At 42.5% G+C, this 26,644-nt stretch overlaps 1 protein-coding gene across 4 annotated transcripts in view; it reads right to left on the bottom strand.

Annotated features, from left to right (window-relative positions):
- Window positions 1-26,644, bottom strand: part of btbd11b (BTB (POZ) domain containing 11b) — a 168,450-nt gene that overhangs the window by 53,860 nt on the left and 87,946 nt on the right. The window contains exon 1 of one of the 4 annotated variants that reach the window (XM_018754893.2): window positions 22,151-22,270. The exons of 2 other annotated variants lie outside the window; for them this stretch is intronic. In XM_018754893.2, the coding sequence (XP_018610409.1) occupies window positions 22,151-22,226 (76 nt within the window). In that variant the 5' untranslated portion in view covers window positions 22,227-22,270. Of the gene's footprint in view, window positions 1-4,755; window positions 4,778-22,150; window positions 22,271-26,644 lie in introns of those variants that run through there. One more of the 4 variants, XM_018754894.2, reaches the window with a different exon arrangement.

Below are 26,644 nucleotides of genomic sequence, written 5' to 3'. Positions count from 1 at the left end.
ATTTAGATGCCATTTTTTCTCCAAAGTCATGTACAATGTTAAGCTACTTAGTGATTTACCCATTTATGTAGCGGGGTCAGTTTAACTGTATCCGTTCAGGTAAGGTACCATGCTCAAGGGTACCGCTGCATGGTGGTTTGCGTGCTTGGTACAGTGAAAGACATAAGCAGTGATTCTTTGATCATTATTTTTTATATCATAAACACCTGTGAGCCAAATTATCTCAATGTCTCCATCCCTGGTGCAGTCTGCCTCACAACCTATGCTTCCTGAATAGACTCTGGACCTCCTGTAACTCTGCACTGGATAAGCACTTATTGATAATGTGAGAATGAATGAAAATAAAATACTGAAAGCTAAAAATAATCATTTTCTTATCGTTGTCATACATGTAAAAACCGTTTAATTTAGATTTTAATTCATTTTTGATCACTGATTTCTTATCCAGGAACCAAATATTATCCCTTAGAAATACGTTAATTTGACCCCCTCACAGCAGGGAATTTTCCCAACGGGGCGATTTAATGGTACAAATTAACCCTGTTATGTGTCTAAAGGCACTTTTTTTTTTTTTTTTGCTGGAAGCACAGCATGGAGTTCACCTAAGGGAGTACCATGATATTGCTGCCAAATTAGTTAATATCTGTTAGGCCATGGGAGCCGGTTGACAATATTGTTACCCTGCGTTAACAAATACATTGGAGGAAAATCAAATAATAGCCAGTTTGACAGTCATTCTACTCACTATGCCACATGCAGTTTAGTGCAATTAAGGCAGACAAACTAGAAAATCAAAACCTCTCAGCCTTCTTGACAGGCAGGAAAGTCTTTCCGAACACAGCATTTGAGAAATATTCTGGAAAAGAGGATCACTCATGCACAGGGCACAACAGACAGAAACGGGAGCGTCCTGCACAGTCCAGGGGATTAAACTCAGTGCGCTGTCTGGCAGCCGACTGCACGTGAAAAGGGAACGAAGGAAAACTGTATTTTACCGGGTGAGAAATATGTCTACCAGTGAAGTGGAGATTATAACACGGCACAGTATATAACCGGGGCAGTAGCACTCAGCATGCTGCTTTCAAAAACCCTGAAATTGCGATGGATATAAAATATGTGTCTTTCATCAAAAATCGCGCAAGCTGTCAATTTTCCTGCTTTCACTGGAGGCGGAAATGCGGATGTTTTCCGACGCCTTAACAGCAAACCGTGCACTTGTGTGGACTGGAGAAATTGCTTCTGATTGCCTCCCGGTTTTGTTTAGCACCATCAGCGCTTGCCACCCAAATATATTCCACGAAACGTACGAGCTCTGCATTATTCATGCGGTCATCCGATTACACAATGAAAAATTAACAAGAGGCCACTCGGCCCCCACTTTTCACACACACCTCACAGCAATATCCCGAAGCCACACTTGAAGTATGACAAATTCGTGAGACTTTTTTGGTTGTTTTTCAGAAGTTGCGATTATTAAAGATAGAAAAAAATGTGTCTGCGGCGACATATTAAAAAACGGCCGTTGTCCGCAGGGGTTTGGCTGCGATGAGTCGCAGGTGGAAGACCTCTGGGAGCGAAACCTGGCCATCGCGGCCTGCCAAGAGCAGGCAGACATAAATAATGCACGCGGTATTGACGGCCCGTCGATCTTTAAATAGCCGCTGCACAGTTTCAGAATTAGAGGAGAGAACGAAAAAATATGCTGGCAACAGTGGTGAGGGATTTCGCTCAGGAAAAGCTCCATGTGACAATATCAGCAGAATGGAAATTACCCCCTTTCTTTAAAATGCTACTGCGGGGAGGGCATTCGAGGGGCAGGATGGGCCAACATCATCTATGAGCACAGGAACTAAATCAATTAATCCCAGCACTTGATCAATTTATTCAATTATTCAACCGCTTGAATCAAAAATAACACCATCTGTCCTGCGCAGGTGTGAACAATTTACCGACTAGGCCAGGTGCCACTTGGTGCTTTTTGTCCACAACGGCCAGGAGATGTTACTGGGCGAAGACACCATTCTGTTGCAGTTTGCTTGTTATAAAAAGAAACACACAAATTTGTATAGACAAGAGTTACTGCGTAAATAGAGAGAACAACTTCATAATTACCAACTTGCACAATAATGTCACTTGTCACAATGATTATGAAGCAGAGCAGAGGATGGAAAAAGTAACAAGGAAGGACATTCTGCTTTTGCACATATGTATAAGTACATACCATATTTTTAAATAAAAATTTACCAAACTGTTTTTTTTTTTTCCTTATTATGTATTCTCTGCAGTGGGCCATTTTTTGATGTACCAAGGCAGTGCAAGAACCTTGATGAAGGGTACTGCAGGAGGAGATGGGCTACAAATCGGGACCTAGCCACTACGCCACCTGCATCCCCTGGCTAATATTGAGTGCTTGTTTGTGACACAGAAAACCATTTTCCATATGGGAGTGTGGATACGGAAGTTGCCGGAGACACATCAGCAGGCGCTCAGCAGGAATTCTATCATATTTGGTGAATTGGCAGAACTGCTCAGATTTGACATCTTCCTTTTCCCGGTGGTGCTAATAAACAGGGTGAGCTCCATTCAAGCAGCGTCGCTGCTGTGTCATTTATGCACCAACCTGCCACTTGATGGTCTCACGCGCAAAAGGTAAAGCATGAAGGTTCTCGCTTCTGGCTCTGCTGTGGTGGAACGACCTCCCCCTCTCACTCAGAACTGCTGAATCTTTGTCCACATTTAAAAAGGGTCTGAAAACCCACCTCTTCCAGACTCACTTTGCCCATGATCTCTTAATTTCAAGTAAGGTGAAAATGTTCATGCACCATAACTTTATGATGACCCTTCACGCAGCTGCTCCTGTAATGTAACATAAATGTTTATATATATAAAATATATATATAAACATATATATATATTACTCGGAAGGTGATTAGGAATCACCGATATTTGGATAAAGTTTTATGGAGCTACTCATGTAGTGAACATAGGTTCATATGGTGGATAGAAACAAACTGTACTTAATCACACGTCTGCATCTACGTCTCTCTTCCTGCTAATGTGATCTACACATTGTATTTTCTATGAAATGCACAGTATGTCGCTTGGGAGAAAAGTGTTTACTAAATTAATAAACGTAAATGTAAACGTAAACTGATATTACTTCCTATTACTAGTAACATCATTGCTGACTGTGCAGGCAGCTCTATTCAAAACTGATTTTCTTAATTATTTCTCTTATTAACAATTTCTCATATTTCAGTCCAATCCAGAGAGCCCAGTTTATCATCAGAGCATCTTGTAAAAAAAATGGTTCTCTGAGAGTCTGCAGTACAGATGCTTTCTGGTTACGGAAGGGAAATTAAATCAAAATCAATTATGCATAGCATATGCCCCAGTGCATGTAGAGAAGTCAATTATAACACACACACACACACACACACACACACACACACAGATGTCTGTGAGCCCAGCTGCGATTTCTCTGACTAAGAAATGGCAGATAATGACATCTGTCATCACACTCATCCCTTTTCCCGACAACCAGGTAAAAGTCTATCTCATACGAGTGGCTTTTTCACGCACTCCGGGAGAGCAGCAGGGCTGCCGACAAGCTGCTGATAAAAACATCCCTCTCGGGTGGGATTTCCAAATCGCTGCACAACAATGTTCTACTGTAAGCAATAAAACACATTACAGGTGATTAGCACAGAATAACTGGAAAAAAATAAAGGGAGCATCTGGTCAACGCCCAGTCCTCCACTGCTCGTTATTTATCTTTATATATTTTTATTTTATAATCTGAGCTCCTTCTCAACAGAGAGACTTGCTTGGAATTTTAAAATCAGTCACCATGACAACAGGAGCAAGTTGCTCAGTTGCTGCGTTACTGCCTGGAAGGAGCAGGTACACCTGCATGTTGAAACACCCAGCGCAGACCGCCCGAGCACAGTGCAAACCGACCCGTCGGCACGTGCGCAGTCCGCGGTGGAACCCGGGCTCGGTTACATGCGGTAAAACTACACATTTACATTGATACGTCCGAAGGAACTTACAGCTTTAAGTTACTGCCAGTGATTTACCCTTTTATACAGCAGGATAACTTTTACCCGATGGGTTCGGGGCCAGTACCTTGATCAAGGGTGCTACAGCAGCAGGTGGATTTGAACCTGGATCATTCGCAGCCGAAGGCAGTGGCTCTAACCACGACACCCCCTGCTGTCCTTATATGGGGCACCCTATAACTTTACAGCGTTCACTTTTATCATCTGCTTGATGGTCTTCAAGCACCAGCGGAAGGGTTTTACAAAAGACCTCCCCAATAAAAGCAGAACGAATCTGAAACCCCTCTAGGAGTAGACAGCGTGACACTTTAATTCCGTCATGTCACTATTAAGGCAATTAAATACATTACTGCACTTAGTAAGGCATTAAAAAGAGAAATACATCAAGTTACAAAACAACCACTTTCCATTCAGACAGACAGACCCATAGATAGATAGTTACATGTGATCTTCATTCACCCTGAAGGAAGAAAGAAAAATCATGTTTACTTACTTAGCTGACACTTTTCTCCAAAGTGACAATGTTAATCTACCTACAATTATTTACCCATTTATACAGCTGAGGAATTTTACTGGAGTGATTCAGGGTAAGCGTGACACTTTAAATCCGACATGTCACTTGGAGAAAAGCGTCAAATAAATGACTAAATATAAACCAAACTTAAACCCCTATAAAGTGAGGAAGTCCTCGTACCCATTTCCACAAGATTCCTCTGCCTTTCAATTTCCAAAAAGGTCTTACTTTCATGTCCTTCACAAATGACTACAAAATATCCAAGAAAAACTGCCAACAATCCAAAAGAAAGCGAGTGTTTTGCATTTTGAAGTGCTGGACTCCCCAGTCTCTCTGGGAATATCACACCTTTCTTTTTGAATTACTGTTCTATAAAGTGAATGGCTTTTTTGATAATGTGAACCACATGTTTCAGTAGTAAAAAATTACTTTGTGTAACAGCAGGGAAATAAAATGGGTCTTATTCAGAGAACTCACCGCTGGGACACTGAAACGTCCCTGTCCTCCAATGCACGGCGTACGAACCCCAGTGAAGTTATTTTAGTAAATTTTCCATAGAGTTAACAGAGAACCGCATTAAAAGGTGTCATATTTGGGAATACAAGTGGCCCTCAGCTAATAAAATACAAAAGCGTCCGGGGGGGGGGGTTGAACAGTTTCAATAATAATTTATTATTATTATTATTATTATTATTATTATTATTATTATTATTAATAATAATAATTTTCTAAGGGCCACTGGACCACTTGCAGGTCCAGCCCTGAGCCCCAGTCGCACCCCAGCTTTCCCAGTGTCTCCCGCTGCAACTGCTGGAAGCCGTGGGTGTATCTGCATGAGACGGGGTCCTGTTGGCGGTCGCAGCAGCCCGTCCTGGCCTCACATCCTTATCGCTGTGCCCCTTGGCAGCCCTTCAGTCAAAGCCTCGCCGCCTGCACCAGGAGACGCCGACCACCTTTCAGAGGAAACGGACTGGAGGATCTCAGACTTAAAGAACAATATCGTCTTCAACATACTGCCACTGAACAGAAAAAAGGGAAAAAAATTCTCTAACTCTAAACAATTTCTCCAACTCATTGCATTTATATGTTTCGTGAGATGAAGCATTAAATCTGTAGTAGACTGACCACTGTAGACTAAATTATAGACTGAATTCTCTTTTAAATTTAACATGCATCTCAATTTATTCTTTATTCTTACATATGTAGATAAAGCACATATATATACATACATACATACATACACTGGTGATCTGTTAGAAACTTGTCTGGGAATTCAACAGGAATTAGTTGTGCCTTTTGTAATAACATGTTAACTTATTTCATGCCAAGGTCCTGCTTGAAATATCGCCATGACAACGACCACAAGCCGATGTTTTCACAGTACACTTCTACTGTGTTTAAACAAAAAATCCACATACAATGTGCACCTTAGAGCAGTAAAATCAACAAGAAAACTTTGTAAAAATGTTTCTGATGAGAAACTTTCATGGAATTTATTAAAATAGTTGGTGATTTTGGGCTGCTATAAAGGATCTACTGTACATAGATAGATAGATAGATAGATAGATAGATAGATAGATAGATAGATAACCTGAACTGATGCAGTAAAAATTAGATAGCTGCATAAACAGGTAAATAATAACTTTTACTTAGCAGTGTAAGTCCCTCTGGAGAAAAACATCAGGCTGAACAAAGAAATCAAACAGGAAAAAAGAGGAAAGTCAATCAAGAGTAAACTGTGTGTGATGCTCTGCATGAATGTACTCTGAAAAGTTGCATTCACTTAGCGATAAACTGAATAAACATATGTATTTTATATCTGTGAACTACACTTAATGGTTTATACTGCTGGCTGATTAACAGTAAAACAATGAAGAAAGATTCTGATCTACATTCGCATGAGCTGCGATGACACTGGCACTCCAGCGAATGTGCATGTCCACTTGCATTGTAGTTAATAATTACAAGTATACGCCAATTATTTTATAATTTGCTGCGCAAAAGTGGAGGACAAACACAAATCGGTGAGAGATAATCTGTTTAGCTTTATTAGTGTCCCGTCTCTACAGCTTTCGCATGCCATGGTGAACAGCGCGAGAACCTCAGAAATATTTAGGGGTTATGGATGAATCGGTGATTGTAACACCGACAGCAGCACATTTAAAGAGAAAATCAACAACAACAAAACCTTCTAATTAACGTTATAATTAAGTCCAGACCCCATCAGTGGGATGTGCCACCCTGCTGAGTCGAAAAGCCTTGTGTGTAGCAGTGACTCAGCCCCATGCTTCTGTGTGTGTGTGTGTGTGTGTGTGTGTGTGTGTGTGCGCGCGTCTCTGCGGGAACACACACTCCTACACTGCTGGCTGGACTGCTACAGCAGCACTCTCCGGTTTCTAATGCCATGTAAAGGTCCCAGCAAACCCATGTGCAACACGCCGAAGCAGCACAGAGTCCTGCTCCTCCTGACTTTTGACACACTGACACAGAAATTATTTCAGGGCTTCAGCACACATGCAAAACATGGCAAACTGCGTTCCGTCTTGAGCAGCAGCTCTCAGGATCTTTTGTGAAAAGTGAAATTTATTAAAAAAATAAATCACGTAAAGTGTTGTGAAAAAGAATTTGCCCTCTTTCCAGGTGCTTTCCAGCTATTTGGTGTGATATTTGATCAGCCTGAGATAGCCTACTGTCCATAGAACCCGCCACCCATCTGTAGAGCAGAGCAATGTATCTCGCTCACACACACGCACACACACACACACACAACAGAACTTAGAGCCATTAGTTCACTGAAACACGTCTTTGGAGTGTGGGAGGAAAAAAGAGCACCCAGAGAAAAGCCACATCTTGTTAAGTGTACAGTACCTAATAGCTATGAAAGAGCCAAACAAAAACACGTAGACACATTTATTATTTGTTCCATTTATTATTAAAGCATGAATATACACACACATTTTCAGAACCACTTGTCCCAGACAGGGTCATGGGGAGCCAGAGCCTCACCCGGCAACACAGGGCGTAAGGCCGGAGGGGGAGGGGACACACTCAGGACGGGACTCCAGTCCGTCGCAAGGCAACCCAAGCGGGACTCGAACCCCAGACCCATCAGAGAGCAGGACCCAGTCCAACCCACTGCGTCACCGCGCCCCTAAAGCATGAATAATTAAGGAAATCTCCACTGTTACATTGTGATACAATAACTAATGTTAATTACTGAAGTACTGTGTCCATTTAAATGGAATTTGGTGTTATTTTAGCAGAGATGGGTGTCAATTTTGGGGCTTAAGAACGCATAAAAGTGTTTACCTTTGAAACACTGAGTCTCTGAGTTGTGAGAAATCACCTCACAACGGACGATTCAGGAACGGGTTACCTTTGTAAGGAGAAGGAACACGCTGGCGCCTCCAGGATCCGACAAGAGCTGTTACGGCAGCTGACAGCTGCAGCCGGGGAGAGCCAGGACGTTCCCAGGCAGAGCGGCCACGGCTGGGCTTGCCCCTGACCTCCCAACCACTCCTACCCTGCATTTAAATCTATTTTCGAGCGCAGCTCTTTTTCTCTACGGTCTCCCAATTTGACTTTGTTTGCCCCTCACGGCCGTAAATCTCCGGGACGATCCGCTCCGGCTTCACACGCTACAACCGCTCATCCTCATCCAGCATCCATGTTCCTCCAAATTAATTAGAGAGGAGGCTACACAGAAATCTATAATTGCATCGATGCAAATAACGCGCGTCAGATCCTCTCCCCGGCGGCCGAAAGGGCGCGTCCGAAGGCCCGCGTAAACCCATCTGGCGACTCGAACCCAAACCGTACCGGGACATCTGCAGCCATAGCTCAAAGGAGACCGCTTACAGACAGCATGCTGTAGGCTTCATCGAAGACAGGCGACTCGCACGCACATCTATATTCATTCATGTCGCACTTTTCTCCCACCTGACGGACAACTCCAAATAAAGGAACACGTGTATTTCACAACAGACAAAGAGCTTTAGACGGAGACACGCGATACTCGAAGTTCATAGATCGGACAGGAGATCAGGAGAGATGTTTAAAACTCAGCCACAACGGTGATGACGGTTTTTGGAAGAAATGTAACGTCGTTTAGAGGTTTAGACATTTGAAAGCCTCGGGTTTTCCGGTGAGGGAAACAGGACATTAAAATTTGATTTAAATGTGATTTTAATAACTTTTCAGTGTGTGGATGTCCCATGGTTTTATATTCCATCAAGTCACAGTGATGAGCATTGGTTTTTACATTCCAAATGATGCTTTGTCCAATGAGAACTTTGTTAAACTTAGCTATCGAATCAGACCAGGTCACAAGAAAACAGAACCATAATCAATATAGTTGGAAAATGCAAAAACACATAAGGACATGATACAACTCAAAGGCAAAGGTTACTGCAGTTAGCTAGGGTGGTCATAAAACCCTAAGATAATACAAAAACATGATGCAATGCAGCTTTACGGATTTTTCCTCCTTTAAAGCACATAAATAACTATGTGAATGTGCCATTTTTAACACTATGACAATTTTATAATTGTTTACAGTTTGACTATGTTTTGTTTATCTTTAATTGTCCTTTGCTAATTTGTAGTTGATTAATATTAGAATTAACTATGATGTTGATGCTGGATCAAGTGATTGAATGGTCTCCAACCCTCAGTTATGAGGATGGAACCTAGGATAGTACAGCATAATCTTAAAATGAGAGTAATAATCAAAATAAAATCATAATTATTGTTACATAATAATCTGAAGTAATGACCCAATAAAGGTGGAAAATTGAGATTGTTAGGCCTTGCCTGTGTGCAGCAAAACTTTTGAACAAGAAAAAAAATCAACTCTCTCACAGTTGGTAGTGTAGCGGTTCAAGCTGCTGCCTTTGGATCTAAAGGTTGCAGGTTCGATCGCTGCCTCTGGCTGTAGTACCTTTGAGCGAAGTACTTACCCTGAATTGCTCCAGTGAAATTACCCAGTTGTATAAATGGGTAAATAATTGTAAGCTTGTGATAACTGTAACCTTAGCATTGTAAGTTGCTTGTGGGAAACGCATCAGCTAAAATGAATAAACGTAAACTCTGAATTTCCCACAGAGCCGACCATTTCTGCCGCTCACACACGAGACCTTTGCAAAGCTGACACACGGTGTCCCCTCTGGAGAGCTGTCCCTGTGACGTGCTGCCTGACACCACAGTGACAGATCTATACATAGTAGAGCTGCTCATACCATGGCCCATCTGGTGGTTATGGGTATGAGCTGCAATTTGTTCCAATAAGATAATAATAAGTTGAGGACTGTAGGTATGGATATGAGGGACCTCTCATACTATTTCTGCTGGACTGTGCACTTTTTGGATTTTCTGATAACATTTCTACCTGTTCAGATTTCATCCCCAGTGCCTCACAACACGGCGGCTGTGCTTTCGGGTCTGGGGTTCGAAGCCAGTTCAGTCCCCGTGGAGTTAATGTGTTCCTTGCATGTTTGTACGAAGGCAGTTGTAAACTTTCCCTACCCTCCTTTACCATGATCACTACGAGTCAAGTTTCACTCGACGGCACTAGCGCTGCCCTACCTGCTTTGGCTCCGAAGGGTTAACCAAACAGGTACGCGCAGGCCTCTGCTTCGGGATCTGGCAAAGGCGGCCTACGGCAGATGGCAGCCATATGTCGGAAGAGCATGATTGCGGAGTGAGGAATGCATGCTAGACAGAGAGGCAGAATGGTCCTCGAATCAGGGCACAGGCAAAAAACACTGAACTACGAACAAATGACATATTTATCCGATGCTATTAAAATATTAACATTAAGCTGCTTACATTGCTTTAGCCATTTATAGAGCTGTGTACCTTGTTTAGTATCAACTCCGGGTAAGCACCCTGATTAAGCATACTACAGCAGCACAGGGATTTGAACATTCGAGTCGAAAGGCGGCACCTCTAACCGCTACGCCACCCGCTGCCCAGAGAAAAGCACGGTTTTCTTACGACACTTGAACTGTTACGAGGTCAGCTTATAAGGATGTTAAATCAATGGAAAATGTACGCGTGTGAGTTTTTTCCTTAGTAGGAGGCGGGACCTAGGTGGTGTTTGTTAGGTCTAGGAATGTATTTATAGTGTAAGCTGTCAAACTACCATATGGACATTTTTCACAGGAACGAGCGCTGCGCAGACACTCTGCGGCCGCCAATGCCAGTCCTGGATGGGATCCACTGCTGGGAGAACTGGGAAACGGAGCCTGGGATCTCTACACGCTGCGCAAGCAGAATTTCCATTCCCATGACAAAAACATACATTTTCACGCATGCACACGCCACTAAAGCAAATGCAAAAAAACATGAGATACTTGCAAGGATGTACAATCTCAGATGACGTGCCTTTTAATTTAAAACTTTACCTCTGAATCACGGTAAGAGGCTTGTCAAACAGCACAGTAAGGGTAGTAAAGCTCTGCTATGGAACAGGGTGATTCACAGGGGAAATTTACAATAAATTGCATGTACGGAACAGACTCCTATTCTCTAAGCCATCCTAAAAATAAACTGTGAATAAGGAACCAAAAAATAATAAAAATAATAAAGAGGAATGAATGAATGAATGAAACTATTGTGAGATAGATTCCAGGTTGTAGCGCTATAGAACATACAGTATGTCTATACATCTTCTGAGGCTATTTTTGAGATGGAGCAAAGGGTCGTGGCAATTTTTTCTCCACTCTGCTGACTTCTATTGTCATCCATACATAATGCAAAGCACCTGAAATAATTCACGGAAAGCGCAACACCTGCAACATGTCGGCGTAATCCGGCTGAAGTGCATCACGGACTAAACGCAGCACCCCGCTGACAGAACTCCCAGAACTGTCGTCCTCGGGGACACCGAGGACCACATTAACCCACTTTAGCGTTGCTGTTTCCCAGGTGTGGTACATGCATGTAACAAAAATGTAAGCTCAGTTCCTGCCTGAATATCACTGCCAAATGTCCCTTATTATTTAGTTGTGGCTCTGATGTTCACACAGGGTTCTGGAAAAAAAAAAAAAAAAAAACCAGAACATCACAAAGTGGACAGTGTTTGACGGACGTAACAGAAAACAAGCAAAATGGTTAAGACTCTGGCCTTTGCACATACACGAGACTTGTTAACTAAAAAGTACGGAGATTACACCTAATAGACAGTGTACCAGAGCTCAGCATTAATTTGTGTCTGGTTATCTAAGGTACATGTACGCCTAACATTTTCCTTGTTCCATTAAATTTTGTACCTGTCCAATTTTGAAACACGTGGCAAAAGCGAGAATAATAAAAATGACTATTTTTAAAATATCCTCGTGAATTGGAATTAAAGCGTGGCGATCAGGGAAGAGAAATACAAAGTTATTGGGACTGTGTTGCTTTACTTTTGACAAATTTGGTGGAAAAAGAGTTTCAAAGTGAAAATGCTGGCGATGGAATTAGTGACATGATGACATAAATAATCGCACAATTTCCTTATCCTTCCACATCATTATGCATCAAATTTCTCAGAATTTTACCTGAATTTATTATCCACCAGTCAATCAGACACTTGTACTTGTCTGACTATGAAAGAAAATGTAATGAAATTACCTGTCCCAAATAGTTGGGACAGCTGTTAATGTTCAGCAAATTTCATTCAGCTGAGCATTTTCCTTTCGTTATACACTTATTTGCGCCACTAAAAATATCCTGCTGTATAAATTTGTAAAATCTGTGTAAAGTGACTACGGACTAAATCATGGACTTTAGTCATCACTGACAAAATTGTCTAATGGATTAAAATAGAATAATGGACTAAAACGAGATGACTAACTGACTAATCATTTTAGTCAATTAATGCTGCTGGTCAGTCCTTCAAGTACTGGGCTTTTTCCTTATCTCTGCAAGACAAGAACCAGGGAAATGCTTTTGTTCTGTTATTTCTGTTGATTTTCCCAAATGAGACTAGGCCTTGGTGGACTAAGCTTTAGAGAAGGAAGGCAGACTTTTCGCCGATTCGTTATTCCTGCAGAAGGCGCAGTTAGGAAAGCTCTGGAGAAGCAGAGGGGGGCGCGGTGGCGCAGCGGGTTTGGCCGGGTCCTGCTCTCTGGTGGGTCTGGGGTTTGAGTCCAGCTTGGGGTGCCTTGCGGTGGACTGGCATCCCGTCCTGGGTGTGTCCCCTCCCCCTCCAGCCTTGCACCCTGTGTTGCCGGGTTAGGCTCCGGTTCGCCGCGACCCCGCTCGGAATGAGAGGTTTCAGACAGTGTGTGTACAGAAGAGGACAGAAAGAAGCAACTGTACAGTAACAGCCCACAGTGGAAACAGGTAGGAGGCCAGCATTCCACTCAGTGCATCTCATATAGACCTACATATTTCCCTCCCAGGACATCTTTCCGGACTGCACGATCTCTCACCATACATCATCTTTATTACTATCGATCCATATGCCTGACACCTTATTTTGAGGTGTCTCTGAGTTTATCGCCATTGTTTGCTGGTTTTATGCCACGGATTACTTGCCTGAAGATAACTCTGCAATAATTTTCTTACCATTTGCTCTTCCGCACATTTTCGCTGCGGCTTTCCCAGCAGGCTCTACGGTTGGGAGGAATGCACAAGTCTGAGAGGGATGCTTCAGGAGACTTATGTGGGGAGATGTTGCTGGCTATCATTTCTTTTGGCAGTCCCAAGAAGGGGTTCGATAGTTCCACCCACACGGTTTCCCCTGGTCCCACTAAGAGGGCTTGAAGGAAGGGTACAACCCCAAGGTCAGGGCTAGTGAATTTTCACTGCCAAGCATCAAGTTCATCATCTGCCGGGGCTTCTATGATGGAAAAGAAATTTACAATAAAACTGGCAATTAGTATTTTTTTTAATAGTTTCACACAGACTTCTTATTTAATTAAAGGCTCTGACTCAGTAACTGACAATTAAAGTTAAGAGGACCACCGCAAGCTACTGATTCAGGAATAATAACACTTACAGCGGGAGGCAGGTAGAGTGACTCTTTTACAAAAAACACAAACAAAGGAAAAACTGCAAATACATCCCTAAGAATGAAAGACCAATCAATCATGTCCTCTTCCCTGTGTGTGTGTGTGTGTGTGTGTGTGTGTGTGTGTGTGTGTGTGTGTGTGTGTAAAAAAAAAAAAATACTCAGAAGGCACTTTATTAGGCACACCTGCTTATTGACACCAACGGCCTGCTCCTCGAAAACAGAGAATCTGATGCCCAGAACTCAGTATACTTAAAGCATGCAAAGATGGTTAAGAGGTTCAGTTAGTGCTGGACTAAGCGTTACAATGAGCAAAGCATGTGATCTAAGGAATTCTGAATGGGATATTATTGGTTCAAGCGTCTCATAAATAGCCACAGTCCTGGAGTGTTTAACACCATGGTGTCAAGAGCTTACAGAGAATGGTGTGACCAATAAACAACATCCAGTGAGCAGCACTTCTGTGGGAAATGAAACGCCCGGTGAGACGGGTCACATATATACCTGTAAGGGAGAAACCGGGCGGAACACTGAAAGCAATCCATCTCACAAGTGTCACAGTTGGAGGCACGCTGGAGCAGCAAGTAGCCCCTGGATGGTGTAAAAGGATGTGGGTTTGACCCCCATTAAGTGTGTGTGGAGTTTGCACGTTCTCCCCATGTCTGCGTGGGTTTTGGGTGCTCCTGTTTCCTCCCATTGTCCGAAGACATGGGGTTTACGTGGATTGGTCACCGTACGCTGCCGTGAATGTGGGTGTGTGCTATCCCGCGATAAACTGAGATCCAATCCAGGATGTTACCAGTTTCTAGGAAGTGTGCTCAGAACTTTTCAGTGGTAATGCACAGTGAATCTCCAAAAGAAACTATCACCCAATGTTACGTTAATCCAGGGATCAAGGAATGGTAATTAACTGAAAGGCGCTCGGCTGCCACCTGACCGCACGTGGACTTTGCGAGAACAGTACGGATCAGATCCAGAAAAGATACTGAAAAGGCTCCGAATCCCAGCGCCCAGAAAGACACATCTTCCGGTGCCTGTGTTCTCGACGGCCTAGCCGATGCTGTCTTTACTCGCGCACCAACGGAGGGGGCGGTACGATGAGTAGGAGGACCACTTAAAATATGCGTATCGTAATTTGGGGGAAAAAATGTCTCACGAACCAAACGTCAAACGAACAAAGCTGAGACTGTCAGGAGCTTCTTTCATTCTGGAAGAAAGAGAGGCGCCATAGCTTTGGCATTGACAAAGAACATGAAAGAGGCTCAGCGGTGAAATTCATAAAACGTGTCAGGTGTGCTGAAATCACTGTGAAAATTTTATCACTGTACTTCTCTGCAGGGGTCCTCCGAGTGCAAGTGGGTTGCACAGGATTACACAGAGGCTCCTCTAAAAATACTCTGTGCTCAAGAGGCTATTACTCTGTTCTTTGGAGTCTACACCAGAACAGTTTAAATACCTGAGAATCTGAGTTTTTGACATTTACAGCCCAAAACTTGCATGGTCGTGAATCGCAAAGAAACATGAAAAGTTTCTCTATGGCCAATCCTTATTTACAATGAAGCACAAACTCCCGGGAAGTTGCGTGTTTTTAAATAAATGCTAGTGGCTACAATTAGAACATGAAGTGTGAGTGTAAAAAGCAAAAATCCATCATGGTTTTCAAGACAAGAGTGAAAATATTGTCCTCAATCTTCCATCATCCAGTGTTGGGAGGTCAAGACAGAGCTTTTATGGAATCATCTGAAAAGCAGGTGGCCCATTAATCAATTGGACCATAAAAAGCTCAATTAATCATTCAGTGAGCAAAATTAATAAATGAATGAGTGAAAACTCCTCAATCTGACAGGAAAGGTACATTTTTAAATGTTTGAATAATGAGCACAGATAAAATTTCTTAAAGTGAAAGCCAGTTGCCATTTCTAACCATGCTGGTTATTTAATATAAATATAGAGTGCCTTACAAAGGAATTCGGACCCTTGACCCCTTTTGTGGTGCATATTTACCTCAAAACACTTGGAGCATTTAAAGGTGGTTCTGCGAAGTACTTGTGTGTGGGGGTTACTTCTGCAAACAGCATATTTATTATTTTTTTATTTTTCCATCAAAAAACAATGTCAGCATTAAATAACCTATCCTGACTTTCAGTCTATAGAAATAAAATATCACAGAGAGCAAAATGATGGAATTGGTCAAGGGTCTGAGTAGTATTGCAGTTCACTGTGTGTGACAAAAATAACCATTCACTTCAGATATTTATAACTAATTAACAGAATTAATCAATCATTTATAAAATAACTTCTGCTAGCCTTAAAGTACAAGTAGTATAACAACCTTTTCAGTTCTTTATTTCTTCTTAGCTTGTGCACTGCCTGCCTACAGATAGAACAGAAATAAAGGGTTTTCATCAAGTGTTCAGCTGGGAGTCATTTTTGAACATATTAGTGCAAATGTTCACAAAACACTTTCTTAGTCCTGCCATCTCGGAGGCGCACAGACGCGGCGCTTTTCAAAGCCGCGCAACCCCATTATGAAAGTATTGCTCATAATAACCTCTCATAACTTCATCAAAGCGTCAGGCACTAAATACACAGAGATCAAAAACCCGAGAAAGAAATATGTTTATAGAAAGGGGAAAAAAAAAAAAAAAACAAAGCAGAACGAAATGACAGAGATAGATGGCCAACAACGTGCGGTGTCATCCGAAGTGAAATTTCCTTTGACGGCACGAAGCAAAGCGCTCCTGACAAACAAGACCTTTGAAATCCACAGCGGATGCGCACAACGCGCTCTCTTGGCGTCAGCTGCTCCGCACTTGACGGGTGAAATTGTCGGGCAGGAAGTGACACATGCCTGACAGGCGGAAAACCGGAGAATTCTCCCACTTCATTACGTTACCGTTGCCCAGATTTGCGAGAACCCCAAAATGCTGCCGAAAAAACAACCGGGCCATTTAAAGAACACACATTTACAGTCCAACACAGTTTTAACACCGGTATGTCGGTACAGCGCAGGAACTGCTGCGTGCGCATGAGCTTTTAACATCACTAAAAGTGCACTACTCCGAGGGGAGCTGGTAGCGTACTGGTTAGAGCTGCTTGTTGTTGAACCCAAAGGTTGCAGGGTCAAATCCCACATCTAGCTGTAGTACCCTTGAGCAAGGTACTTACCTTAATCTACTCCTGTAAAATTACCTAGCTGTATAAATGGGTAAATAATTATAACTTACTCTGAAGAAAAGTGTCAGATGAATGTCAAGCTATAATGTATATATAAAGGCTTTTCAAAAAATATGCTTTGTTACCCCTCCGCCAAATTCGGACACGCCATCATATTAACGGTTTAACGCTTGACCTAAATCAGCATTTGTCACTGAGCCCTCCTTTCGTTGAACACCAGACATCTACCTCCTATATATCAGTGTCATGCTATTCCCCCGGCGCGGTCGCGTCGGACCCAAGTGCGGGGCACAGGAAGCTTGGTCAAGGGGCGGTTCGGTAGACGTTGTCAGGGAACAGGCAAAGGGTCACCGATGTACAAGCAGAATCCAAAGGGGCAAATCCAAGAACCGTAATCCAAGAAACAGGCGAGCGATCAGGCAAACCAGTAAGTCGGAGACAAGGAGCGGGGCGATGAGCGTGGAGCGAGACTAGGAGCGCAAGTGATCAAATAGGTCGAACAAGGTTCCGCATCGGGCTGTGCTCCGCAGCCCCTCTTTAAGCTTGTGCTTGCTAATTCGAAGCAAGTGTTCCCTGTTGCGCAGCCGTGGGGGGCGTGACAATCAGGTACAAGAGTGTTTTTTCACAGGTTAAAGTACGCACATAATTTCTGAGACACCACATATGTAGAATTTATATACAATTTATTATCACTGGCACACAATATATTTTTGGAGTCTACAAACTACATGCTGTGGCACTAACTCTGAAACGAAATGATCTCTGAAACTGACAGTTCTGCAACCCGCTGAGAGGTGATGCGGTTGTGGTCTGGCATTCACATTCATTGAAAAGCTGATGGTTTTCCGCAAAGCAACCTCCACTGTTAAGGTGCTTAAACTGATTTACAAACTTATATAGCTGGGCAATTCAGGGTGAAAACCCCACCCAAGGGTACTACAGTTGGAGAAGGGACTCAGACTTACAACCTCTGGGTGCAAAGGTAACAACTGCAACCGGAAAACTACCAGCTGCCCCAACCCACCAGTCACTGGCCAAAACTACCCTGGTACCAAAATACAAACACAGACATATTCTGTCCCTCACAGTGGACTCGCAGAGGTCATGTGGAGGCATCTTCTGTTCCTCATGGTAGATATGAGCAACATGAGGCCCTAGATGTCCTCGCCTGGGTAACCATTGAAATTCAGAGCATTCCTCAACCATCTCGTGCTGTTTTCCCACCCGTTAATCGGCTGGTCTGCCATTGACAGCATGTCAGGTGAGACTGCTCAAGGACCCGTGGGCTGCAAATTGATCCCGCATTAAGTGGTGGTGGTGGGGGGGGGGGGGAGGAGGGGAGGAGGAACTGGCTAGTGAGGCACTCTCTGGGCTGACACACCCCAGTGTGTATGACTCACACAGCTACAGCACACTGCGGTCACAGATGGACCAAACACCCCATCTGTGACCGCAGGTGAACATACTGTGATTATGTGTATTTTTAAACAAAAAACACCTTTGTAGCACAACTGTTGCCACTGAGTACAAGACCACAGCATATTAAAGCACACACACGCACATCGCCTGAAACCGCTTGTCCCATACGGGGTCGCAGGGAGCCGGAGCCTAACCCGCCAACACAGGGTGTAAAGCTGAGGGGGAGGGGACACACCCAGGACGGAACGCCAGTCTGTCGCAAGGAACCCCAAGCAGGACTCGAACCCCAGACCCACTCAAACCCCCTGCACCCCCTTCACATTAAAGCATGTCTAGTTCATATGACAATGAGTGTACAAGACACACGCTTTTCTCCAAAGCGATTTACAATGGATACTATGTAGTGTTATCAGCCCACACACCTTATTCACCGCGGTGACTTACACTGCTAGATACACTACTTACAATGGGTCACTCATCCATACATCAGTGGAACACACTCTCTGTGTCAGTCACACACTATGGGGGAACCTGAACATCACATCTTTGGACTGTGGGAGGAAACCAGAGCACCCACACAGACACAGGGAGAAGATGCAAACTCCACACAGACTGAGCAGGGATCAAGCCCACAGCCTCTCGCACCACTCAGGCACTGTGAGACAGCAGCGCTACTCGCTGTGCCACCGTGCCACCCGATGGCTTGGATAATATATTAAAGAAAGACAATACTGTTTCTTGAGCACTTCAATTATGATAATAAAGAGCATTTGATCTGGTAACCCTGTCATCAGAGTGAACTTGAGAAGCACCTCCTACTATCTGGCTGCTACCCCACACGCACACACGCACGCACGCACGCAAACAAACTCTCAGACTGGGAATTCCTCCACCTGGAGAACCTGGTACATGGTATTGACCATGGATAAGCTCTCAGTTATTGCACTCTCCAGCTCCTTATGCCACTGCCTCCTATTCACACTGACGTACGCAGAACACACCCACACGCTTATACGCACCATACACCACAACACACACTTTTAAATCTGAGTCTGCTCACAGTTTTTTTTTTTTTTATTAGTCTGGGTGATTATACACAGCATTGTGGCTCTAATGGTACTAGAAGCACTGACTGAAATTTCTAACGGAATAAAAAATTCAGATTCTATCTACTGCATGTTGTTGGCTTTACAAAAGGCCTCCAGGATATTCATTTTTTCTTGAAAATTTAACAATATACTGTTATAATGCAAATACACCTCATTGCTGCTCCATTATTTGCCGAAAAAGCACTGTACAAAGAGATGCTATTTTCTATCATTATTTGATTCAGACTTTACTCAGCTACACTAGCTGCACAAGGTGAGAGAAAACTAATATTAATCATGTATTTTCTGTATGATCTTTATAATTGTAATTTTAAACAGTAAATACCTAGTTTAAAATATCCGTTGTTTCCTTCCTTGAATTTCAGTGGTTGACCACTTCATCCCTCAAGTGTGTCCAGTGTTCGCCTTTGAACTTTGTCTAAATAGTCAACAGGTTAATAATTCAGAAGCCCCTAAATTTACATACGGGATTATTTCGGTACAACTTTTGTATAAAGCTCTAATATGCTGTATTGAAAAACACTGACTCTTTAACATTTTTATTACTTTCAGACCACATAAAAATGAAAAGTAATTTAAAATGAAAATTAAAATATTTTGCCTCCTCAAGCTCCCATTTAATAGTAATTGTTTAAGATTAATCCCATAAACATGTGCTGTCATCTCATTATTGATCACCAAGACCCAGGGACATGAGATGTAAATGCTGTGTAAGGGAGTTTATTGAAGGTTATTCTGTTCTGGTGCAATTTAGGTGATATTTGCTGTAAAGAAAATTTTTAGAAAGTAGATAAGGCAATGCAACTGAAAATTAATAATATGGAAAAATGTTTGCAAAATTGAAAATCCATACAGTAACTCCGACATTCGTAATACAAGGAACCAACGTGCTTGGTCGCTCGACATAAAATACCATGTTAGGCGGTATGACTGTGGTGCTAAGTTCAAAGACAGAATGTGAGCTGCTGCCTTTGTGAAACACTGGAGGTTGTCTAAAGTTCCTTTTATCTCCAGCAGTAAACGATTTTTCACCATCATGAGCGCATGCGGACCCAGTGTGTCCTTGCTGTAAAGACACATGATGATGGTTTGAAACTTGCTAATCATTTCACAATTGAAAATGAAAAATGTGTGTTCCACAGCGTTGCTCATATTTTTCAGGAATTCATGGCAAGAGGCTGAACGTGATGAACGCGATGACGAAAAAACGTGCAAAAAACTGTATGAAGCTGTCAAGCCGGCCTGGTGTGGCATGTGTCGAGCACCTTGTTGCCGAAATTGTGCAGTTGTGAACACAACAGAGGGTCCCCCCCCCAGGATTAGCTAGGTGTACCTAATAAAGTGGCTGGTGAGTGTGCACACACATAGTCAGTGATGCACACTGACAAATACTGAGAGAACTGCAGAGAACTGTAAATAGTGGCGCTCCAAATTCATACGATTCAAGGGGAACCAGACTGGACCAAATCAACAAGCGAACTCTGTTATGAATGTCCGTTGCTGGACGCTGCGGGATGAAACGTGTCTGCAGTTTCCTGGGCTAAGAAATCTTTGATATATCGCAGCCACGCAGGCGGCAGAAAGCCAGAGAGAGGAAAAAGGACACACAGGTTCTAGAAAGGAATTCACACGCAGTCCTTTTTTTTATTCACAGCTCTGAATGTTTGATCGTATTTATGATAAGCGGCACACTCTGGAATCAAAGTGTGCAAAATGCTTTCGGGTGCAGAATTCGAAGAACAAAGAATGTAATAATATGCCGCAAGGACATAATGCCACAATGTCTGTGCCTGCAGCCCTTTCCTGTCCTCAATATAATCACCCCCCCCCCCCCCAACACACACACAAACACACACAGAGGCAGACTTGCATGCACGCATAGTCACATACAATGCAAAGCGCCATCTGAGGTGAACCTAAACAAATAAAGTGAGCAAATACAGAGGGAAAATGAGAAATAATTGCAGAATAGAGCAAACCCAGGAGTTCTTTTGCACGGATAAACTGTGTTTCCCAAGTCCGTACCCAGACCTACAAGTGCCAAAAAAAACAGTGAAAGAACTGCATTTCGCAAAGCTCGGGAGGTCGGAGGTGGGAGTGAGGGTGGTTGCTGCTTTCTGTGCCACTCCGTCCGGCACATTAAACCTGGCCAAGGTTCGAGGCCTGTGGAAAGCTTAAAGTTGGGGGAGGGAGAGAGAGAGAGAGAGAGAGAGAGAAACTCCATGGCTGCTATTATATCTCTGCAATTTATAACGCAAACAAAAGTCAAATGCACAGATGCCTGGCCACCAGAATGATTCCCCACGAATGCTGCTGCATGCTTTTACTGTGACTCATCATTTGCATGGCTCTCAGAAGATGCAAATCATTACAGCACAGCCTCACAAAGAATGGGGACGGGGACAGCTGGTAGCGTAGTGGTTAGCGCTGCTGCCTTTGGACCTCAAAGTAAGACGTTTGACTCTCACCTCTAGCTGTAGTACCTTTGAGCAAGGTATTTTCACTAAATTACTCCAATAAAAAAATACCCAACTACACAAACAGGTAAATAATTGTAGGTACATTGACATGGTGAGTTGCTTTGTAGAAAAGCATTAGCTAACTGAATAAATGTAAAGGGCCTATGTGACGTTTCGGGACGCCTATCGTACTTACGACACCCATAATGTTACATTTCCATTAAAGCAGCGCAACGCCACAGGCCCCAAAGGGACGTGTCATGAGCAGTGAGCAGTTTGCCGCTCATTCAGACTTCCTTTGGAAGCAAAACACAGCCTTTATGTCCGCATCCTTTCAGCAGTGGTGTATTAATACAAAGTTCCAGTTCATTTCTATAATAGTGCCTTATCAAATGCACCACACAGCTGCTTACCGCTATCGGGACGGCTCTGCGGCGCGACATTCCCTATGATAGACAGCACAAAAAGTACGTTAGTCTTCAGTGTCATTGTTGTCGGAAGCCGGAGGCTCGCTCAGACGCGATTCGTGAAGTCACAAAGGGCCTCACATCTGGATTATGATAGCGCTGTATTTGTTTTGAAACATCCGTCCTCACCAGGAGGATTCTGGGATAGCAGCTTTACTTTTAACCTTCTTTTATACAGCACTGTTCTTTTATTACTAGCTTTCATGTGAAGGAAGAGCTCCATTAAAGCTTTCAGATACAATGGCTTAACAGCAACCAAAATAGGAGGCATGTTTTCCCGCGGTGGTCATTTCCAAGTAAATTGGTTAGACGCCACTAACCGTCACCGAACTTGCAAGGAAACTGATATAAAATGCACACCTTTTCACAGCAGCTACAAGAAGAAGAGAAAAAGCAAATCAAGAGTACCTTTTGGTGTCGTCACATCCTTTAGGTACTTAACTCGGCCATGGATGGTCTCAAGCCCGGCTGAGAATAGGAGGAGGGTTCGGTGTGGGGCTAGCTACCCTACACCGTAAAAACCTTGCCAGCTACAGAAATGCAAACAAGGAAACTTCAAGACATCTCAGTTCTTAGACACAGAACAGAGATGCCTGGAGAGCCTTTGCTGACGGTCTATACCACAGGAGGGGTGGAAGGCATTGATGATGATAATGATGATGATGATCACATCCTTAAGGACACCGCCCCTCCATTCAACAGATATTTGAAAAACATTTTCAGAAGTATTAATTCTGCGTTTCAGCCTTTTCTTTCAGTAGATGAGCAACTGATGCTCCACACATTCATTCCTGCTCTCACTAATTAAAAGTTTTAATAAAATGTTTACAATCTCTAAGAACTTTAAGGGTTTTGCTTGAATAAAGTTTTTTAAAGGACCAAATGAATACTTAATGCCACCTCCTTTTTCCTTCAGGCTCCTTGAGTTTTGCTCTGAATCCGCTTTTCCACTTGTTTCAAATGGGAATAAACAGAATGCTGCTCTGATTCTTTGAAACAGATAATATCAAACTGGTGCAGTTTAAAAGTAAAGAAAAAAATAGTGATCATAGTCAAGAAAAAGATGAGGAAAGAAATGGTCAGAAGCAAATTTGCACACAACGGAGAGAACCCATCCATCCTATTTAAATAACCATTTACAATGAATAGAATTAAATATAAACATTTTTCCTTGTACATTTCTAAGGAAAAAAGTGCCTTTTAATATGTAACAAATATTTAATACAAAGCCAAAATTTCAGAGGCAACCCCATAAAATACAGAATCTTAAATGAGGATGGAACTGTAAGTAATGCGGTAAAACAAAGTGAATGATCCCAGATGAGGTACATATGCTGTGTAGAGTAAGATGAGGTACATATGCTGTGTTGGTCTCAGAAATGACTCAGCTACTACACAGCTCGTGTTCGGCGTGAGACGTACAAGAGGCTCTTTTCTCTGTTGATGAGTGTGGCTCTTACTGAGAAACCCAGTGCCAAGAAACATACAGTATATGTTTTGTGTTCAAGTTCTAGCCCCTAAAACACAGAACAATTGTTACTAATATGGTGTCCCCTGGCTGGCACTGACTGATGTGGGCTGCAATTTGGAATGCCATCATCAATTCCCAAAAATGATGACATGGGGCATTTAAAGGAGACTTCCCAATAACGGTATGGAAAAAGTAAAAGATGCCAGCTGTATCTATAGCAACAGAGGACAGAAATATTATATTATTAACATTTAATTTTCAAATTATTATTCATACATTATATATAAAACATCTGTTAAATTAACAAATGCAGTCAATGTATCCCATTATTATTCTTTTCATTAATTTTTAGAAAATATTATTAGTTTGTTGCTGCTGCTGTTGTTGTTAATAACAAATCCACTATTTAAATTGGCAGTTTTCAGTGTACGCATCCTTGCAATCATGTGTCCTACCTGCTGCATTTACCATGGTAAACAAACCTTATTCCTTCTTTACTAACTCTCTATCATAATTTTTTTTCCTATTTGCAGGGTCACAGTGGTCCGGAGTCTCTAGCAGAAGCACACGGTGTCAGGTTACTGTGGGCACACCCTAGACTTGATGCCAGTCCATCACAGGATTATTCTTTTAACCATGACAAAGGTGTGTGGTACTTAATAGGCAAAGGAGCTCTACATGCATTGTTCCTGTGGTGTCACCTCTACCATGGTGCAACATTCTCTTAAAAGCTAATCAATAAGCGTGATCAATGTGTGGGCTTTGAAAAGGCTCCGAGACCAGATGCAGATGGCCTGTTTACGAGCTCTTTATGGATCCTGTCAATAGCCAACAACCACATTTATGACCAGTCCCAACATTTCTTAGAAGGGTAGTCATTTTTCGCCCAAACTTGAAGAAAAGATAAGAAACACAATATTATCACAGAGATTTTGAAACCTCAGAACTGCCAAAAAAGATACCAGAATTCTGCAAGAGAAGGCAGTTTTTCAAGAAGCAATGCATCTGTTTATTGTCTGTAAAACAATTATCCCAGGTAACAAAGTATGAACGTATTGTATAAAAGTCTTTATCAAAGTTACTATTTAATGCATATTCAAGTATCACACACACAAACACATACAATGTCTATAACCATTTGTCCTGAGCAGGGTCGCAGCAAGCCAGAGCTTAACCCAGCAAGACAGGGCGTGAGGAGACACATCCATGTTCCCTTTTCCTTCCCTTCTTTTTCATCAAATTCTTGGAATTACACTCATCCCTCAAGTAACGGCTTCCCGGACAACAAAGAACCACAACAATGACTTATGAAAATATGTACTCAGGCTACTATGTCTTTCACTCTGTTTAACCACAAACACACTGTGCTTCTTCCAGAATAAAACCAACTACTCCATATACTTCTTACTTTCTTTCATAGTGACTAGCTCAGTCAATAACAACCCTCGATTAAGGTAAATATAATATCACACCTGAAGCAGGATATTCGCTATTATGATTATTCATTTAGCTGACTTTCATTTTCAAGCTACCTAATATGCTTACCTATTTATACAGCATGAAAAATATAAAAATTTATTTCTTCATATTTTATATTTTCTTTGTGGGAGAGCTAGTAGTCTAGTGGTTAAAGCTGCTGCTTTTGGACACAAAGGTTGGGGGTTTGATTCTCATCTCCTGCTGCAGTTCCCTTGAGCAAAGTATTCACCACAAATTGCTCCAGGAAAATTACCCAGCTGTATAAATGGTTAAATAACTAAAAGTACTGTAACACTGTAAGCTGCTTTGGAGAAAAGTGTCAGCTAAACGAATACATGTAAATCTTACAATGATAATGTCTTCATCTAGGCTGTACCCTGCCTCACACCCTATGTTTCCTGAATAGACTCTGGGCATCCAGAACCCTGCATTTATCACGTGATTATTGACTATAAAGTGGTCATGAAAATATAACGTTAAAAGACAAGCTACAAATAATAATTTCTGTTACAATATATTATATAAATATGTTGGTGTTATCACTAGCATATATCCATAGTTACGAATCACCCCCTTACTGACCGGAAATTAATTTTTTTGTCACCCTTAAGAAACAATCAAGTGAAAACTTCATAATTAAGCCTATTATATTCAAATTTCGAGGTATATACAGCGATTTGTAATGACAAATGGGCACCACTTCACAACACACATCAAAACATTGGGCATCTACAGCGGTTTGTCGACTCATGGACAAGAAGCGTGAGCCCGAGGTAGAACAAAGACTTCCTTCTTTTCAGTAGGACCACGTTGCTGTTAAATGTCTCATGTGTTACTGCATTTGGCTTTAATTTTTTGTTTTTACCCTCCTAACCATGGCACCAAAGCATAAATGTGATGCAAGAGATGGTGATGCATCCAAGAAAAGGAAAACAATCACGATTGAAACTACAGTGGAAATAACAAAGCGAAAGGTGAAACGCCAACAAACACTGGAAAAGCGAACATCAAAGTTTCTTTAATGTTTTGCATGCACGCACGCACACACACACACACACACACTCTATCTCTATTATGAATATTGTAGTTGTCACGACCACACCCCGCACCTCAACCAGCAGCTGCAATCGATGCACTCGGCTATAAAGGACACTTCTCAACCTCTTCCCAGTTCCGGAATCTCACTCGAGACCGTCGTCCCCTCTGCGTCCTCAAACCGATCTCGTTTTGCTCTTCCAACTCCTGTCCCCCATTGTTCCCCAGTCCCGTTCCACACTCCCTTGATAATGAGCGCCGGCCTTGTCCCTCAACCACGATTTCGGATCCTTGCCTCTGTTCATTTCGCCGATCAACCGACCGACCAGTCGTCCATCCCCGACCACGAGAACACCTCTAGTCCTTTTATTCTGAATAAATGATCCTGTACTTGGGTCCAGACTCCTCAGTGTCCTCTGTTCAATATGACAGTGGTAACATTTATTATCTCTTTC

This window comes from Scleropages formosus, chromosome 5 (genome assembly GCF_900964775.1).
Source record: "Scleropages formosus chromosome 5, fSclFor1.1, whole genome shotgun sequence".
Lineage (NCBI taxonomy): Eukaryota > Metazoa > Chordata > Actinopteri > Osteoglossiformes > Osteoglossidae > Scleropages > Scleropages formosus.
Note: the sequence above shows the minus strand (reverse complement) of the source record. Positions and strands in the feature narration are given on the sequence as shown.